The sequence below is a fragment of the Balaenoptera borealis genome, assembly GCF_965194805.1.
Source record: "Balaenoptera borealis genome assembly, chromosome: 14".
Lineage (NCBI taxonomy): Eukaryota > Metazoa > Chordata > Mammalia > Artiodactyla > Balaenopteridae > Balaenoptera > Balaenoptera borealis.
Window position 1 is genome coordinate 89912471 of NC_138875.1, and position 14588 is coordinate 89927058.

Below are 14588 nucleotides of genomic sequence, written 5' to 3' on the forward strand. Positions count from 1 at the left end.
GGAAGAAGCAGTAAGTGCAAAGGTCCTGGGGTGGACACGAGTGCAGTAAGTTCCAGAAAGACAGGGATGGCCACTGTAGCCGGCTCCAGGCTGTAAGGGGTCATGGTAGGATGAGGGTTGAAGGATTACGTGGGGGCCAGAGAGCAAAGGGCCCTGCGGGAAAGAGTCCAGCTGTTCATCTCTGTGCAGTAAGAAGCAATTGGTGGGACCATAAGCAGTGGGGACATGACGCAATTTCTGTTTTATCAAGGTGGCTGTGGCTCAACACCAGGGGATAGACCATCTGAGGAAGGGCATATATGCCTGACGGCTTTCCAAAGCAGAGGGCTCACCTCTTGGCTATTGTAAGCAAGGCAGACTTGAGACTATACTACCTCCCTCTCTCATTCGTTCAGCCCACAAACATGTATTGTACGGTTTCTCTACGCCAGGCTGGGCACTGAGGATACAATGATAAGCAAAAAAGATATGGAACTTGCCCACATTGTGCTTCTCCTGGAGGGTGACCAGGACAAAAGCAATCCAGAGAGCAGACACAGCAAGTGCAAAGGCTCTGCGGTGGCTGGAGCATCCCAGGAAAAGACCGGAAAGGAGGCAGTGTGTCTGAGAGTGAGGAGGAGGCTTGGCCTTCCACACCTTAAGTTATTTGTCTCCCTGGCCTCCTCTTTTAACTCTCTATCCCCCTTTTCATTCTATTTCTGCAACTCTGGCCTCTGCTCTGTTCCTCAGACATGGCAGGCACCAGCCCTCTGTCTCAACCCTTTGTATCTGCTGTTCCCTCTGCTGGAACATTCTTTCCCCAGACTTCTCACAACTGTCTTCTTCCCTTCACCCAGGTCTCCGTCCACATGTCACATAATCAGTGAGACCTTCCCAACCACTGAATATAAAGTAGCACTTTCATCTTCATCACACTCTATCCCCTTGTGTTTGTCACCCCCTGATGCATACATCAATCTGTTTATCAACTCTCTGCCAGAAGCAACGACAGCACCTAGGAAGTGTTTGACACATATTAGGTGCTCAATAAATACCTGTTGCATGAATGTGTCTTTTTTTTTTTTTTTTTAATATTTATGTGGTTGTGCTGGGTCTTAGTTGTGGCATGGGGGCTCCTTAGTTGTGGCATGTAAACTCTTAGTTTCAGCATGCATGTGGGATCCAGTTCCCTGACCAGGGATCAAGCCTGGGCCCCCTGCATTGGGAGCACAGAGTCTTAACCACTGGACCATCAGGGAAGTCCTGAGTACGTCTTTATGTGTGGGCTTTCATCAGGGCTATTACACTGGAAGGTCTGCAGGAAACCAGTGTCTGAGGCATCTGGGACCCATTTCCTCTGAATATCACCATATCTGGTCCTACTTTTCTGGCTGTTCAAGTGCAAAGTTACTTGGCGGCCCCCCGATAGAGCAAAAAAGGACACTGAAAAAAAATATTAACATATCGATGTGCTGGTGCACTCCTGCTTTACATAACCCATTACAGACCTTAAGGCACATGTTGTCTTTTGCTAAATTGAATTATCAGTATGAAGACACGTGGCCCATCAGTGATATTTGGAAACAAGAAAGCCAACACGTGGATGTGATCAATGGAGTAATTATCAGCTCAGACAGATGCGTAACGCATGTTGGCGCAACTCCAGAGCTGTGTGACACCACATCCACGTAAAATGCACACTCTTCATCTACCGAATGGCATGTCCTCTCTGCCCCCATCACTCTGAGAACTTGGAAGAAGATGGTGTCAGGTACAAGGTAACACAATTTAGTTGACGACTGTGACCACCAGATGTTCAAAGGACAGGACGCTGTGGTTCACACTTTAACCCCAATGAATTGTTCCTGCCTTTCACGTCATCTGATAATTGAATGAAGCCGCTTCCTGAGGACTAGCGGGGTGGTCCCCAGCGTGAGGGACAGAGGTTCTCCTGCACCAAGGATCCCATGCTCACGGTGCACCCCGTCTCCAACACGAGGTGGTTCCCTGACCCCCAATCCAAACCCCTAATGATCCACGTCACAGCCAATGGCTCCATCCCTCACCCAAATACACTTCCGAACCCTTGGCATCATCCTTGGCCCTCCCTTGTCATACCCCACGGCCAATCTGTCAGCAAATCCTGTTGATTTCACCTTGAAAATATATGCAAACTTGACCGCTTCTCTCTCCCCTCTACTCCTACCTTGGGGGAAGCACCCACATCCTGTGTCTAGAGAATCCCTCCTAATCCACCTCCTTGCTTCCACCCCTCCTCCTCGCCTTCTTCTCTCGGTGCGGCAGTGACCCTCGACAAATGAAAAGCAGATGCAATCCCTCAGCTCTCCAGCACCCCACCCCAGGAGCGTCGATCCCCTCCCCGCGTGTATCCACTGGCTTGGTAAGGGGACGTCACATCTGTTCCTGCATCTCTTGAAACCAGGCCGGCCTGGAAGTTGCTTTGGCCGATGGGAGGGAGGGAGGGAGGGAGGGAGGGACTTGCACTCTTCCAGCCTGGTCCTCACGGGTCCTCCCACGCAGTGCTCTCTTTCATGGCCCCTTATGCCGCTATTAGAAGCCTTAGTTAGCCTGCTGGGGGCTGGAACAGCAGGGAACAAAGCCAGTCACCCTGACCCAAACCATCCGGCGTCAACCAATAGCCGGCCAGCTGCGTGTTCAGCCAAGTCCAGCCAAGACGACAGCACCGCACAGCCAAGCCACAGACTCGGGAACAGTACGAATCGTTCTTGTTTTGAGCCATGGGCTTTGGGGCGGTTTCTTATGCAGCAGTATTGTGACAAAGGTGTCTGACGACACTTAGAGCAGATTCCAAAACCCTTGGGATTCTACTCGGGCTCATAAGGTACTGCCAGACCTCACCCCAATCTCAGCGTCATTTCCACCCCCCGCCCCTCCGTCCCTGTTCACCAGCCACCTGGCTGACCCTCGGACACGTCAAACATCTGCCCATCTCAGCTCCTTGCACTTTCCACCTGCCTGGTGCTCCTCCCCTGAATGTGGACAAGCCCCCTTCACCCCCTGCATTGAGAAGCACCCACTCTGCTCAGCTGATGTGTCTGAGAGAAGCCCCCTCCCAACCATTCTTTATTTTATTCAAGTGTACTTGATTTACAAGGTTGTGTTAATTTCTGCTGTACAGCACAGTGATTCAGTTATACATATGTAGACCTTCTTTTTCATATTCTTTCCCATTATGGTTTATCATAAGATATTAAATATAGTTTCCTGTGCTGTAGAGTAGGACCTTGTTGTTTCCAGCTACTTTTTTTTTTTTAAAGATTGATTGATTGATTGGTTGATTGATTGATTGCTATGTTGGGTCTTCATTTCTGTGCGAGGGCTTTCTCTAGTTGCGGCGAGTGGGGACCACTCTTCATCGCGGTGCGCGGGCCTCTCACTGTCGCGGCCTCTCTTGTTGCGGAGCACAGGCTCCAGACGCGCAGGCTCAGTAGTTGTGGCTCACGGGCCTAGTTGCTCCGTGGCATGTGGGATCCTCCCAGACGAGGGCTCGAACCCGTGTCCCCTGCATTAGCAGGCAGATTCTGAACCACTGCGCCACCAGGGAAGCCCCCCAGCTACTTTTTAAAAGGGTCACTACATCACTTCCTACTGCCTTGCCCTAATTTATTGTCCTTCAAAGCACTTATCACTGCCTGACATCATGTTACAAATGCATGTCTTTTTCTGCATGGACTCTTCTCATTGACTCTGTTTTGCTAATTACAACATTCCTGCTGCCGGGAACTGGGCCTGGTACACAGGCAGTACTCAATCAACATGAATGAATGAATGAGTGAATGAATGAATGAATGGTCGTGTCATAAACACTTGTGGGCCAGGGACACCACGGTGTGTCCTGACTATGCAGACCCCTGTTGAGATGCACGGGTGCACCCCTTTCTCTTGGTGAGGACGCTGGGTGTGGGGTGATTCCCAACCAGATGAGGTGGACAGGCGAAGCGGAGCCTTCTTATCCCATCTTTGTTCAAACTCTGATGTTTTCCATCTCTTGGTATTTTTAATTCCATAGAACAGGAATGGGTCCAGGAACATTACTTTTCCTATTCTTCAATTCCCACTACGAAGAATTCTTCTTGGGTTCTTCCTAGGTGTGGGAAATCTGGCTTTAATGATTCCTCCCAATTTTCCTTGCTAACAGCTCAGGAAAATGGCCGTTAGGTCTTCTTCCCCAAAGAAACCCCCGAAGAAAGACACACGGGAAAATTGCTCCTCAATTGCTATGAAGATGCTGCTGAAGACATCTTCTACTATATTGTTCTGCATCCTCCTCTAAGATATCATTCCGAGTAAGAAAATCACATTTAGTCCTCCATGCTCATTTTCCTGGGGAAACAGTAGGTTCCCTTCTCTGAGGGAGTGAGAATTATGTAATTGCCTATATTTCCTTTTATATCCAGGCTGTATGGAAACACAGGCCAAATCAGAATCTTAGAGTAACTGTGTCTAACCTCCAGGCTGGCATATTTGAATTCTCCTTTCTCTTTATCTGAATTTTTCACTTCTTCCATTCATATCATTTGAGCATGTTCTATTACACGTGACGGTTTCAGTGATTTGACGATATTCTTGGAAAGAAGCATGATAAAAACATATACACAGATAATGAATTCATCATTATTTTTAAAAGTATAAAAATCAGGACGAATTCACATCAGGTTAACTATTATTGGTTTGGTTCGTGCAGGGGGTATTATTCTCATTGGATTGTCTTAGAAAACAGCCCCAAATCCTGTCTTCTCTGTTTTACGAATAGTTTTTGTATTTTGAAGGAAAACAGACATTCCATTCACAATCTGGTAAAAACCAGTGACAGTGTGATTCTGCGGGCCACTCACCGGTCCCCATCCCAAACTAGCAGCTCAGCATTTTTGCTTCTCCCAGATGACGGTCAGGGTTCAGCCAGCCGTCCAGGCTTGGCGGCAGACACTCTGAGATTGGAATCCTGCACCACCCAACCTCCCCCTCACATGGCCCCCGAGCCTGGGCAAGTTCTCTTTGGTTCTCAGCAAATCAGGTTGACCGACACTGGTTTGGGGATCAAATTCCGTTCAAATCAATGACAACTAGAGACCATACATCACACTCCGGGAGTTCTGCGGATGTCCAGGCAACTTCTGGAAATGCAAGGTCATCATTTTACCCAAGTTTACAGAAACGACAGGGTTTTCTAAGCCAAGTCAGCTGCATCTCCGCCCAGCATGGCAATCACCCCCTCCCTTCCCCATCACCCACTGATGGGCTTTGCTGCTCAAGAAAAAAAGAAAGGCTAAGGTGAGGTGGGGAGGGATGGATTGGGAGTTTGGGGTTAGCAGATGCAAACGACTACACTTAGAACGGATAAACAACAAGGTCCTACTGTATAGCACAGGGAGCTATATTCAACATCCTGTGAAAAACCATAATGGAAAAGAATACGAAAAAGAATATGCGTATCGCTGAATCACTTTGCTGTATAGTAGAAATTAACACAGCATTGTAAATCAACTATACCTCAATAAAATAAATTTAAAATAAAATTAAAAAATAAAATACAACCACCAAATTGAAAAACAAAAAGAAGAGAGAAAAAAAGAAGGTTGATTTTGAAGAGCCCTTTTATTATTATGACCAAAATATCAGAAGAAGAACATGGAAATCGCTGTGCTTTCCATCGGTCCAAATTGAGGCAATGCTTATAAAACATGCAGTTACCCCGCCTGAGGGGGGTTCTTTAAAAGCAGCAAAGTTTGGCAGGTTCTGTCCAGGAGCCCAGGGATTTCAGCAACCGTAGTGGAATCATCACCTCCCTGATCTTTTCCCTCCTTGCTCTCAGCCCCAAAGGCTCTCAGTGCTGGGTGTGGGAAAGGGCAGATCACATAAGGTTTTGCAAATTTTCAAGACATGCGCTTTCTTTCAACTGCCATGGAATCAACCCCTTGCAAAGGACATGCCTCTCCTAATCTCCGGGTCTTTTTTCTCTCCCTTTTTGCATAGAGCAAAAATCTTTTGAGAAAGAGCTCCGTTTGCTCCCAACAAGGCCCCTGCCCCAGGCCAGCCTGGTCGGGCGCATCCTGCGTTGCTGCCCTCCTGTGGGGGCCCCATCATCCAGTCACGCATTGAAATGGAGAAGAAGAACTTTATGGAGAAGGTGCTCAGGGCCTGGCTTTGCTCCAGGAACAGAGCCAGGAAAGGGGCGGGGCAATGGGGGAGGATGGAGTCAGGGCGGGAAGGGAGGACAGGGGTCCCGAGAGGCGAGGGCAGCTGCACGCTGCAGGGCTGCGACCAGGGAGGGCGCCAGGCTTTGGGTAAGTGAGCTGGAGCTGGGCTGGCGGGTCCTGGGGATGGTTTGGGGATGGTGCTGGGACCTGACTTCGATTTGGACGGTACTGCTCTGGCCACCCTGTGAAGAACAGGCGAAAACAGCACAGTGGGAGGTGGTGACCGAGAGGAGGCGAGTGCCAGAACCCCGGCCCTGTGACGCTGTCACTTGTCCCTTTGGGCCCCTCACAGCCTCCAACCTCTCCCGCTCTTGCTGCTTTCCTGGTGACAAAGATGACCGTGTCTCCTGATGGCTGTTCACAGCCTGCCCATCAGCTACCCAATTCCACCCTCAGAAATGGGGCGAAAGGGACAAGCCCATCCACAGCCCACACTCTCCCCTCTGGACCACAATCCAGCTCCCCAGACCCTGGAATTCCCCGTCTCAAAGTCCCCAAGCTCCCCCGCCAGCTCCTGCACAGGCCTCCTCCCTAGTCTGCCCCCCAGAAGGGCAGGTGGCACCCCTGGGGTGTACCCCCTGGAGAGGGTGGGCAGCCGAGGAGAGGGCTGTTTGCAGGGTGCCATGGACAGAACCTGGACGTGAACTCGGGGTGTCTCCACGTGTGCAAGGCCCCGGTGATGAGGCTCGTCCCCAGGTCAGAAGGAAGGACGGCGGGCCCCCCGAGGCCAGTGCGAGTGCACGGCCCTTCACCCACTCCAGGCAGCAGGAGAGACTGGCCTGAAGCCCGGCAGGCAGGCAGGAGACAAAGATGGGAATTTCATGCCCTGAAATTATAAACGGGGCCTCCTCTACCCACAGGTAGCATCAGTGCTATTGGTCACCTCCTTCAAATACTCTAGGGTAGGGCAGGCTGAATAATGTTGCCCAAAGATGTCCACCTCCCAGTCCCTGGGGCCTGTGACTACATCCCCTTACATGACAAAGGGACCCTGCAGATGTGATTAAGTTAAGGACGTTGAGATGTGGAAATCATCCAAGTGGACGCAGCGTAATCACAGGGTCCTTATAAGAGGGAGGCAGGAGATCAGAGAGGAGAGAGGATGTTAATGGCTGGCTCTGCAATTAGCATCTTCTAATAAGAGGGAGGGGCTGGGAGCAGCCGCCAGGAGGTGGGGAAGGCAGGGAAGGGTCCCCCCAAACCCTTCCGAAAGGCAGGCAGCTCTGCTGACCTTGATTTTAGGCCCGTGTGACTCATTTTGGATCTGACCTCCTGAACTGTAAGAGAATACATTTGTTTTATTTCACGTTGGGACAATTTGTTACAGCAACAATAACAAACTAATTCACAGAGCTTCTCACCATCGGTGCCAATCACATTTTGGGCCACTTATTTCTTTGCCGTGAAGGCGGTCCTGTGCATCGTAGAAGACTTAACAACATCCCCGGCCTCTGCCCACGCGATGCTAATAGCCCGCTCCCCGGTCCCAGCCATCAAAAATGTCTCCAGATTGTCAAATAGCTCCTGGGGGCATAGTCACGTACACTGTCCTTCATGCTGACTTTACTCCAATAGACCCCCAGCAAAGCCCCCGAGTGTGCCCTGGATTCCCAGCCCATCCGCCACTGAATTCACCAAACCCTGACTTTCCCAAGCTTTACAGGTAGAGAGTTGAATGAAGCACGGTTTTTGCCTCAGAGAACTTGCAGTCAGTGGTCGAGGCAGCTGCTGAAATGAATAATTACATGGTGGTATCTCATTCCTTTACAGCTATGTTCTAAACTCAGAGCAAATGGTAAAAAGCAGCATGGTCAGGGTTAGCCTTGGCCTTTCCTCCAGAGAGTGTCAGCTGGACACACGGGGGCATCTTACATGCCACCAGCACTGGGTACAGATCTGCCACTTCCTGAGAGCCACACGAGGGGCGTGGTTCCCCTTCAGGGCCAGCAGTGAGAGAATAGGGCATCTTCACTCTTAAATTGAGATGTAATTCACATACCGACTGTAACATTCACCCTTTTAAAGTGTACATTTCAGAGGTGTTGGTACATTCACAAGGTTGTGTAATCATCACACTAATTCCAGAACATTTTCATCACCCCGAGAAGAAACCCCGTATCTATTTCCCACCTCACCCTAGTCCCCGCCAACCACTGATCTGCATCCCCTCAGAGTTCTAGAAATTTCCCCCAAATAAGGTATAGATGGAGTTAAAATCACTTCCTGATGCAGGAGGGTGGGTGGGTGCAGCATAGCGATCTGTTCCATGCATGTGAAATACAAAGGCTTAATCTAGGTACTAGATTGTAGGACTGCAGGTGATGATTATTTTATTCTTTTATGTTTAAATTTTTTTTCCCACTATGAGAATCCAATAAAATGTTAACACTCAAAAAAAAAAAAAAGCCAAAGAATTCATTCAGCTTAACTCAGTAACATCAATAGCAAATCAACCCACCCATTAAATATTGAAGGAGATCCCAGCTCATCAAGAATGCATAAAGCTGTCCAATTACCTGCAACCTGATAAAGCAATTTTCTGACTTAGCTATTCTCTTTATGACAAAGGTCGTTAACCGTCTGAAGAACAGCTTAAAATTCATGAAGTTTGAAAAACCAAAGGTAGACACCTCTGGTCTTCAACATAAGCCCAATTTCCATTCCGGAGCGCTGCCTACCATCTCTTGCTCAGCAGTGTTTAACATTCTAAGAAATGAAAATGCATAATAGGTTTTACAGGATCGCTTCCAGAAACATTCAAATTTTGTTATTTATTGCTTTGTATACCACAGAAAGGGTAAAAGCAGCGCCAAGAGCCCTTAATTTTGATGATTTTTGAAACTCAAAAGGAGTTTCAACCACATTCTGCTTTGGAATCCCGCAGCCCCTCCTCCCTCACGCTCACCCTCAGGAAAGCGGAAGTGGAAGCCCATCCTACCTTTAGGACCTGTTCTAGGTTCTCCAGCTTGGCTTGGAGCTGGTGTTTCTCCTTCACGGCCAAATCGCGTTCTCTGGTCACTATGGTGAGCGTGTGTTTAAGCCGAGCATACTCTGCTTTCACCTACAAGTAGCAAGGATGGAGAGAAGGGGCTGTTTACAACATGCATGGGAGCTGCGGTGGGTATTTGTCCCCAGCTGTCATCTGTCACCTCCCCTTTTTGGAGACTCTTCCCCTCCGTCATCCTCAGTCATGGACTTCATGGTGGGTCCACTCCTGCTGGGGTGAATACGTGGGACCAAAGGCTGGCCAATCAGCACACAGCCTCCCTCTTCATCCCGCCCATCCTTGCCACGGCCACAGTGATTGGCTCAGGACTGGGAATGTGACCCAGGTCTGGCCAATCAGTGTAATCCCATGCCCTGGATACGGTGATTGGTTGGGGCAGGGCACAGGACCCAGTCGCATCCACAGAGAATGAGATATTGGCCTTGTGTAGGAATCTGGGAAGAGACTCTCTCTTTTGCCCTCTGGACTTGGAAAGTTGAGGACAAAGGCTGGAGCTACAGTGCCATGTGCCATCATGAGGGAAGAACTCATCTGAGAATAGAGCCAAGAGATGCAGAGGGAGAAGCAGGGTCCTGATGACATCATTTGAGCACCTAGATCAAGCTGTGCCTGAAGCTAATGTTTTCCTTTCCTATTACTTGGGCCAATAGATTCCCTTGGTTTGCTTGTACCAATTTGAATTGTCTTCTGTCCCTTTGAACTGAAAGTCCTAACAGACACAAAATGTTATCCGAATTGTCGAGCCATACTAATTTCTGTTGTCTAAAATTTTCACCCCTGTCTTAAAAGTGGACAAAAATGGCAACAAGCCTCCACATGGATTAGAATGATGGGTGTTCCAGTAACCTCAGAAATCATGTCCATCCTAAGCCCACAGCCCCCAGGACCACGTTTAGAACTTATCTGGGAGGCTCCACTAATTCTCAATCTCTCCTCTAGCTTCTTTGAAACAGATAAGGGCAGCCATTGATGAGAAAAGTTATCTGATTTATTTTCCTTTATTTTTCATTGTGCAGCATATTTTAACCCAGCCACAGGATTTTAATTTCTTTCCCTCCTCCCCAAACCTTACAACATGAATTATGTCTTCAATAACAGACTGTCACAAAGTCATGTTTCTTTTAGCTACAGAAGTCCTGTTTCAAATGCTTTAGGTACAGAGTGTTCGTTTAACCTGACAATTTCTGTGGCATAGAAAGAAAGGAAGGCACCCACTTGGCATTCCTAAATGGAACAGGGTTACATGGAAGCTGTTATTAAGAGGTCATAGAGAGGTCTGATTCACAGAAGTATTTTCACGCCATTTTGCTACAGCATGATGCATCAGGCAATGAACGTGGGGAAAAATTCAAATGCTCCCGTGTGAAAATGTCATGACCTATAGGAATTAAGCAGTACCCACATTTGAACCTCAACACTGGGTTTGCTGAAAAGCCATCACTTCTCATGTTCTGGCTAATCAAGGAAACTAGACTTGGGAGTAGTGTTTGAATACCCCAAGTCCAGTCTCATACAGTAGCCAGCATAAGCTCTCCGGAATAAAAATCAGATCTTGCTGCTTCCTGATTGAAACCTCCCGGGGCTGCCATGGAAATTAGAATAAAATCCAAACTCCTGATGTGGCCCCAAAGTCCTGTAGCATCTTGCCCACCCACCTCTCTGATCTGACCTGCAACCATTCACCATGCTCAGCCATCCTGGCCTCTTTTTGTCCCTTGAACAAGCCAAGCTTATTCCCGCCCCAGGGCCTTTGCACGTGCTCTTCCCATTGTGGCACATCCCTACCCAGCTCCCACTCCACCCCCCATCTCTGCCAGTCTGGCTCCTTCTCATCAATTATGTCACTCCTCAGACAAGCCCTAGGGTACCAAAATCCTCCCCACCTGTCTGCCTCCTCTCCCCTCACTGCTTTGCCCTGCTTTATTTTCCACGGGCGTTTATCACTATGTGAAATTATCCTATGAGCGATTTACGTTTTTCTTGGGGTTTCTCCTCATTAGAATGTAAGCTCCGATGCGAAAGGAGTTTTCTTTTGCGATCCGATTCCCTGTCGTCAGAGAGGAGAAGCAGAATGAACAGCCAAAGTCCACATAAGTCAGGTGTTTCCAAGAAACTCAGATTCACGCGTTGTAGGGAAGCCGCCGACTTGGGTTTCGGGCTCCGTTTGCTGACCTCATTTATTTCCGTACATTTAGTTTTTATCCAGTCCCTTATAAGAGCACCGGGCAGTCAGGAATCACCCTCCCAAGGGCACTGACCAGGCCTTTGGCCAAGAATAGCCAATCCCCAACCTGCAGACACACCACAACCCAGACGTGACTCTGGTAACTGGCTGGCAGGCACCAGACCTGCTCTCCCACAGGGATGTTGCCAATGGTGGTTAGGACAGACATCAGAGGGTCAGGCCCACCCATAAATCCCGCTTACCCCACGTGGAGCTAAAATGCTGTGCTTTTGTTGTGGGAAATACTGTGTTCATTGTATATAGTAACTTAAAGCAATACTGTTGGGGGAAAAAAACAAGCTTTATTTGTCTTGAAGACAATGCTTTAAAGGATAGCAGCTGTGGATGAGGAAGAATCTGCCTGCCGTGGACTTCTGGGCAACTAAAAGGCTCCAGAGGTCGTTGGCATTTGCACTTTAATACATCTAATACACTTCATCTCATGCCAAGATTGTGGTTTTGCATTTCTTTGACTTAAAATTTTCCATTGTGTCCCCTTTATGTTTATCGGAATGATTAAGGTCACTTCCCTGGTTTGCAACAATGGAAAGAAAGTCTGTTGGTAAGGAGACAAAAGGATTGATTTGGGGAGAGACTGAGGTAGGCTGAATAAAGACCCCACAAGGATGTCCACATCCTAATCCTGGAGCCTGTGAATGTGACCTTATATGGCAAAAATGACTGGGAAGGGGTGATTAAGATAAGGATCTTGAGATGGGGAGAGTGTCCTGGATTATCCTGGTGGGTCCAGTGTAGTAATGACAAGGGTCCTGATGAGAGGAAGGCGGAGAATCGGGTCAGAAAAGAGAGATTTTAAAGATGCTATACTGCCGGATTTGGACAGGGAGGAAGGGGCCATGAGCCAAGCAAGGAATGCGGGCACCTCCAGGAGCTGGAAAAGGTGAGAACACAATTCTCTCCTGGAGCCTCCAGAAGGAATGAGCCCTGCCGACACCTTGATTCTAGGACTTCTGACACTGACCAGTCTGGTTCCAGTGACTCCACAATTAAGAAGGGAAAAGAAAAAGAAAGCGTTGGAAACATGAGGTTAAATTAGTCTTGGAAATCTCAAAGACTAACCTCTCACATGAAAAAATACCTGTTTGTGAAAATCTCTGCTCTTTCCCAAGAAATGAAAATTCTCCACTGTCACTGGTCACGTCTCCCTCCAGCTCAGCTCCCTTAACTCGCCCACACCCATCTAAATGGCCCTTAGTAACGCTCCCCATTGCTTTTCGAGGTGTATCATCTCTTTCCGGCAGGGACCCAGACTGAGATGCCGTGTGACCCCATTCTCCATGACAGGCCAGCGGGAAGCTCTGGCGGACAATGACCCCACATGAACACGACGCTTTATAAGAAAGGTTGGGCTGCTCCAGCTGCAGCGAGGATGGGACCCTCAGCAACGTTGCGGTGACCACAAGAGCCGCGGTGACCGCAAGAGCCGCGGCGACCGCAAGAGCCGCGGTGACCGCAAGAGCCACGGTCCCCGCGGGACGGCGCTGCAGGTGAGCAGGAGCCCGTGTCCCCGTCCGTCTCCAGCAGGTGCCTCTGCCCTGGGCTCTGGAACTTCTAGTCGCACGAGAACAAGAATGCCCCCTGGGTGTTTACGTCACCCAGCCTGGGCCCCTGCTACCTGCAGCTGAAAGAACCGCAGCTGATTCTCGCAGAGAAGGGGGCTCTCTCTGATTTGGGAACAGCCGATCTTGTCTGGAAACAGGACCGAGGCGCCAAACAAAAAACACTCTAAACGTCAGCTCAACGGTCTGGTTGCGGCGCTGCAGTCTCAGGACGTCAGCCCACTGCCCAGCCGGCCTTGCCAGCCCTGCCCGTCCCAGGAGCCTTGGAGGAGAGGCCCGTCGGCTTACAAGTCCCTGGTCCCCGGCTGCCCAGTGTCCGGAGCTCAAAGCCGGTCACGTTCACGACCAGAGAACCCCACAGAGCCACACCTATGTCCTGGCACCTGGACTAGAACATCCTCCTGGGAACTCAGCCAGGCTACCTACTAAAGGAGAAAGAGGTCTCGGACTAGCAGAAAGGATGGAAAGAGATTTTCACTAAGACCTATAGACTCCCCTCCTCCACAAAAAAGAAAAAAAAGTTCTTAGATGCTCAAACTTAAAAGCCCAGACAATTCCTCCTAAGGTGGAAAGCTAAGAACAGTGGACCCTTACAAGATTTTGTTTTTTAATAAAGGAAAAATAGATAATGATACTCAGGTGTGCCTGCTGGGCTTTTCCAGCCAAAGGTATGTGGCTCCACGAACCCCAAACGTCCGCGTGTGGCATCCGACAGATGCCCAGTTTTCTCAGTAATAAGATGAAGAAGAGGGAGAACCAGCTAGCGAGTGGCATGACCATTGTTCATACCAGTCATTTGTAACCGAACCCGGAATTCCAGCCAACCTCAGATTTCTGGCCAGCAGGTAAGAAGAGTTCACAGGTCATAGGTTCACAGGTCATGAACTTAACACCCCCCCCAGTATCTGGCTTCAGAACATGGGTACCACCGTGTCCTGCTTGCTGCCCGGGACCCTCCCACCGCACACAGACACAGCGGCGCATTCCTGACTCGGGCACCAGATCCAGCCACTCGACTCGTCTCTATATCAAAATACAGATTTCGGTGGCAGCCACAGTAGCACCAGGTGGGAGAGTAGCTTAAAACATTTGGCAACAGTTACTCAATGAGAAAGTAGCCTGAACCTCCAGTTAGCTACCAGAACAGCTGCCCAGTCTCGGGGGGAGCTTAATGGGCTCCTTTGAACCCAGGCAAGTAAGAAATTTGAAATCAGTTTAAAAAAAAAAAAGTTTGGTTTGCAGGCTTCGAGGGCATTGACCCCACCCTTTGCGCTGTGTCCTGCATTCCCAGCTCATTTGTTGCCTTCCACAGGGCTGCCTGCCCAGGGGAATTCAATGCAATATTCCAGATAGTCCAATATCCAATTTTGCACCTAAGAGGCAATCCCTTCTGGGCAGGCTTCAGGGAAGACACTGATTCTGCATCCCTTTGCCTCAATAATTAAGAGCTCTGATCATTAAATGTACTTACTTAATCAAGGCGCCTAAAAAGCAGACTGCAAATCCAAGCCCGAATCATCTGGGGGAATTGGGAATTCCCAGATGTCTTCCAGAGAACC

The 14588-nt window shown here is 49.1% G+C and overlaps 1 protein-coding gene across 15 annotated transcripts in view; it reads right to left on the bottom strand.

Moving 5' to 3' along the window:
* RIMBP2 (RIMS binding protein 2) overlaps positions 1 to 14588 on the bottom strand; it is a 338608-nt gene that overhangs the window by 105163 nt on the left and 218857 nt on the right. For all 15 annotated transcript variants that reach the window (XM_082353202.1, XM_082353201.1, XM_082353199.1 and 12 more), the window contains one exon: positions 9157 to 9279. In XM_082353202.1, the coding sequence (XP_082209328.1) occupies positions 9157 to 9279 (123 nt within the window). The remainder of the gene's footprint in view (positions 1 to 9156; positions 9280 to 14588) is intronic.